Genomic DNA, 4,885 nt, shown 5'->3' with positions numbered 1-4,885 from the left:
ACTAACTGTTCAAACTTTGGGCATGAAACACAACTAGCCTTCAACAGTGATAAAATTCTTTTGGTTTGTACTGTCATTCCTGCTGTATAGTATTGCTTGGTGAGTTGAATTACTTGGATGCTATTAAAATTCGATTGGGCTGATGCAGATCATAGATGCTTGTTCAACCATAGAGAACGTTGAGAAACAGTTGCAAGATATAGTATTGGGTTGTGTAAAGACATGCCAAGAAGGAAGACCCCTCTCATCTCTCTGGTCTTGTTAATTTTCTTTCTTCTGAAAGGGTGAGGTGAGAGGAGAAGAGAGTCGTGTGCCAGTCAAAGGTGGAATTTTCCTCACTTTGTTATCTCCCTCTTCCTATTGAGGAATATGGAGATTGCAGGAGCTTACCGAGAATGAACAAACTTGTAGCGGTATTCTAATGAATATTTCCATCTCTGGTAGTCCTAGTGGTTGTCAGTTCTTTTTGGTTCTCTTGATGGTTTATGTATCGTCTGCTTGACAGTAATGAATTATGTAACCTTTTTACTCTGCAATACGCTGTCATGATTCCACACGTTTTAATGGTTATTGTGTTTCATTTCAAGTATTTACAATAATGCTGTTTCTAACTCATAGGTAAAGTTGTATAGCTAAAGTATTTAAAATACGGCAGGATGAATCCAACTCATTTTGAGAGACAAGCAAAGGCAGGCCCTTGCTTAACACCTCTTCCGTAAGGCAAAAAAAGAATCGGTGATAAAGGGTCGCCCTAACGCACTCCCTGTGAACAAGAAAAGAAACCACAAGACTGACCATCAGTCACAAGCTCGAAATACTTCTAAAAAGGTATATAGGTTGTTGCAGATTGTATATCATGTAAACAGTTAAACACAGTATCAACTTGCAGATTGTATATCCACAGTAAGCCTGAAATCAACTGTAGCCTAATAGGTGTTAATTTTCTCCTTTCACAGTTATATTCAACTAATTGTTCAGAGTTAGCTACATGTATGTGCTTATCCTAATTATTGTATTGTCAAAGAAAGAATCAATATATCTCTATGGAGACATCCAGAAGATAATACAAAGGCAAGCAGTATAGAACATAATAAAAAAAAGTAAGACCTAGTGCATGACACAATCAAAACAAGCTCATATAACAGTATCAGCATGTAACAAACTAACAGTATCAGTGAGTGGGAAATACCTATATCTGATCGAATTCATTAATCTGCTCAAGAAAATTTCTGGTCCAAGCATTCATATCCCTATTCATCTGCCTCTCCTCATTAGCAGCATTTCTTTGGAATAGACGGTTAAACTCCATAGGATCGACATGGACATAATGCCTAGGTGGCAATGGGGTTGTAACAACAGCAGTATCCATCAGATGCAGCTCATCAAGTTCTGTTGCTAGAGAGTCATCCTCCACTACAAGTCTGATCTTAATCAAAGTATCTCCATCAAATAGAAACAGTATATTCAGCCCCTCATTATTGAATGTACCCGCCAGAAAGCACAAAGGCACGTAAGGATATTTGATTTCCGGGGAAGGGTTCGACGTCAGCCTCATATTCACCACAACTTCCCAGTTATTTTCGTGAAGCTGCCACAATCTAATACCATGCCTCCCTCTGCCAGAGCGTTCAAAAACAGTGGCGGCCAACTCACCTCCAAAGCCAAATCCCAAGGCAAACTTTGCACCTACACCTGCTGCGGGCGGTGGCAGACTCCCCAGAACATCAGTGTTGATGTTATACGTGATGATGGTGGACACCTGCCTGACAGAGCCATGCCAGTAAATGGTGCCGGTCGCCGCCACAAACCTCGCCGGTTGAAACTCATCTGGTATAAAAGGTAGGCCAAGAGTAGACATCTGCCATGCTGCCCAGACGCCGCCCGCTCCTACGGCACCACCAGTAACCCTGCTGCCGGCGCCGCCGCCAGCACCGCCGCTGTACGTCTTGGACATGAAGGAAAGGCCGACGCGAGCAATCCTGACGATTTTTATTTCGCCTTCATCTGTATGACCGAAACCGGAAACAGAAATAGATCCGTTAGCATCCAAAGGATCGTAAAGAATCCGCCTTTCCTCGACTCCACTATCTACATTCCACACAACGAAGCAGTTCTCGGAAAAATTCTGAAAGCACACTCTGTTTCCGTAGCTGCCGATGACATCGAGCGGAGACGTTGACGACGGAGATGAGACGTCGTGCACCGAATGGGTACCGTCGTCCCTGACCCTGATAATCTTGGGCGCGAAATCTGAGTTCTTGGGATACAAGTAGACTTGCTTCTCCATTCTCGCCGTCAATCAAAAGAAATGGGATCTGGGTTTGAGAGAATGGGGTTGGGTTTCACGGAGAAAAGATTAGGGTTTTCAGATTTGGGGGTTTTTTGTGAAATCGAATTGGGGTTTTCGATCGCTGGGAGATTTGGGTATGACTGTGAAAATCGAATTGGGGTTTTCAGTAATCCCCAAGAAATCGATTTGGGGTTTTCGGTTTCTGGGAGATTTAGGGGTTTCTGTGAAATCGAATTGGGGTTTTCGATCTCTGGGAGATTTGGGTATTACTGTGAAAATCAAATTGGGCTTTTCAGTTAATCCCCAAGAAATCGAATTGAGGTTTTCGGTCTCGTCGGGGAGATTTGGGGATTCTGCAATGGAATTAGGGTTCGGTGTCTGGGAGATTGGGGATTTCTGGGAAATCGAATTGGGGTTTTGATCAGATTAGGGTTTTCAGACTCTGAAGGCTTTTGGGTATTTCCGTTGGAGGGAGAGAATTGCGGGGAGGTGGGTAGCCGTTAGTATTTCAAATTCTTCTTTTCTAGGGGGAGCAAATTTTTTCGGTACAGCTATAGGATTGATGATTGGTCCAAACAGCCAATAAAAAGAGCCCACGCAGGCCACCATAAAGCACTCTACCCCAAATACCCCTGTTTTTAACCGAGCTACCCAAAATACCCTAAATTAGTTTACGACCGTCGACTCCCTTCTCTATTGTTTAGAAAATAGCTTTTATTCTCTTTCAAAAAAAAAGAAGCTTTTATTCCAATATTTAAAATCGTTGTGGACAAAACTCATTTTAGTATTTAATTATTTACAGGCCCGCTCACCTGCGGGACGAAAATAAAGGGACAAAACGGGACAAAACCATCCCAGCCGTTGGATCTTAATTCAGTTGATCAAACGGATAAAATGGCAAATCATTAAAACAATTTTTTTTTAACCTATTATCCAATCCCGTTTAGTCTCATGGTCAGTTACTTGGTCAGTGACATGGTCAGTTACGTGACCAGTTACTTGGTCAGTGACATGGGCAGTTACTTGGTCAGTGACATGGGCAGTTACTTGGTCAGTGACATGATCAGTGACATGGGCAGGTGACCAGTTACTAGGTCAGTGACATGAGCAGTTACTTGGTCAGTGACATGGGCAGTTACTTGGTCAGTGACATGGTCAGTTACATGGTCAGTTACGTGACTAGTTACATGGCCAGTTACAGTTACTTGGTCAGTGGCATGGTCAGTTACTTGGTCAGTGACATGGTCAGTTACGTGACCAGTTACAGTTACTCGGTCAGTGACATGTAACAGACATCCCAATTCACAATCACAAGTTATAATCATAATGCAAAAGAATATACACAAGTTCTGGGCAGTGGATGAATGAAAAAACATTCATTGAATGACAACCCAACTGATGCATATTACAATCCATTACATATAAAAAAAACTTGTGATTATGCTGAAACAAAACAGAAGAAAGGTCAACTTCATCCTTTACATGCTAAGTGGTGCTGGATTTTGGTTCATTCCAGAATACAAAAAATAATAGAAATCAATCTTGAATTTGTAATAGTTCGCACCCTTGATTCAAACCCAAATTCCAATGAATTTTACTATTAATAAATGTTTAATTATTCATGAGTCTCAAACAAGACCAACCCCAGTGATTGAATGAGCCAGATAGAATAGAGAGAGAGAGAGAGAGAGAGAGAGAGAGAGAGAGAGAGAGAGAGAGAGAGAGAGAGAGAGAGAGAGAGAGAGAGGGGAGAGAGAGAGAGAGCAGCGAATGCCAGATAGAATAGAGAGAGAGAGAGAGAGAGAGAGAGAGAGAGAGAGAGAGCAGCGAATGACGATGGGTAACGGATTGGGTGGAGTCCATGAAGGTTTGTACAGTTTCTTTCACCCCTCGGATCTGGTTCATTTAAATCTAATGGCCATAGACCATCTGTCCCTTTTTGTCCCTGAAAAGTAGTCCCGCAGGTGAGCGGGCCTGTAATTATTTATTCAGTTTCAAACCAAGTTGGAAAAATGTTCATGTCTTTTATATCAACAAGGCATGTCATCAACTAATTCATTTTAGTATGTTGAGGGAAAAAATTCTGTCAATGGCGGCCCTAAACCCTAATCGCCCCGGTTACGGGGTTCTATCATGGTGGCCAACTCCGGCCTCGCCCCTAAGTGGAGCCTTCCTCTCCACACTTTGTGGTCTCTCTTCGGCCTTGTAACGCCGTTTGTTTTCAGCGAACACTCAACCAAATCAATCACTCTGTCAGACTGGATCGCTTAACCATGAACCCGGATCTTCTCATGGGGATTTTCAAAGGAGAATCAGCCTCCGATGTTTGGGCGTTGGGGCCTTCCGACGCCGACTTGCAGGGCTTGATGCATCGGGTCGGATCCAACCTAGTCAAGCAAGGCTAAAGCATGATTGGCTGCAAGAGCTGGGGTTGTCCAGTTATGGTGGGTTGTTTCAGCCATGGCAGAGGCAATTCCTCTGTACTCCGAGCAAGGCATCACAGGGGTTTCGACTCCATCTTGCTAAGATGGTTGTTTGGAGAGAACTCTCAATCTGGATCGGCACTGATATTGTGGCTAGGGCTAGAAATAATGC

General features: G+C 43.1%; 1 protein-coding gene across 1 annotated transcript; it reads right to left on the bottom strand.

Annotated features, from left to right (window-relative positions):
- Positions 1 to 664: 664 nt before the first annotated feature.
- On the bottom strand, positions 665 to 2,747 carry LOC112184752. The gene is made up of 2 exons (XM_024322993.2): positions 1,190 to 2,747; positions 665 to 763 (listed from the first exon to the last, which is right to left on the bottom strand). Exon 1 carries the CDS (start codon positions 2,285 to 2,287, stop codon positions 1,190 to 1,192), a length of 1,098 nt encoding a protein of 365 aa, XP_024178761.1. The 5' UTR covers positions 2,288 to 2,747; the 3' UTR covers positions 665 to 763.
- Positions 2,748 to 4,885: the final 2,138 nt, after the last annotated feature.

This window comes from Rosa chinensis, chromosome 2, assembly GCF_002994745.2.
Source record: "Rosa chinensis cultivar Old Blush chromosome 2, RchiOBHm-V2, whole genome shotgun sequence".
NCBI lineage: Eukaryota > Viridiplantae > Streptophyta > Magnoliopsida > Rosales > Rosaceae > Rosa > Rosa chinensis.
The sequence above is the reverse complement of the archived record's forward strand: the minus strand, read 5'-3'. Positions and strand labels throughout refer to the sequence as shown.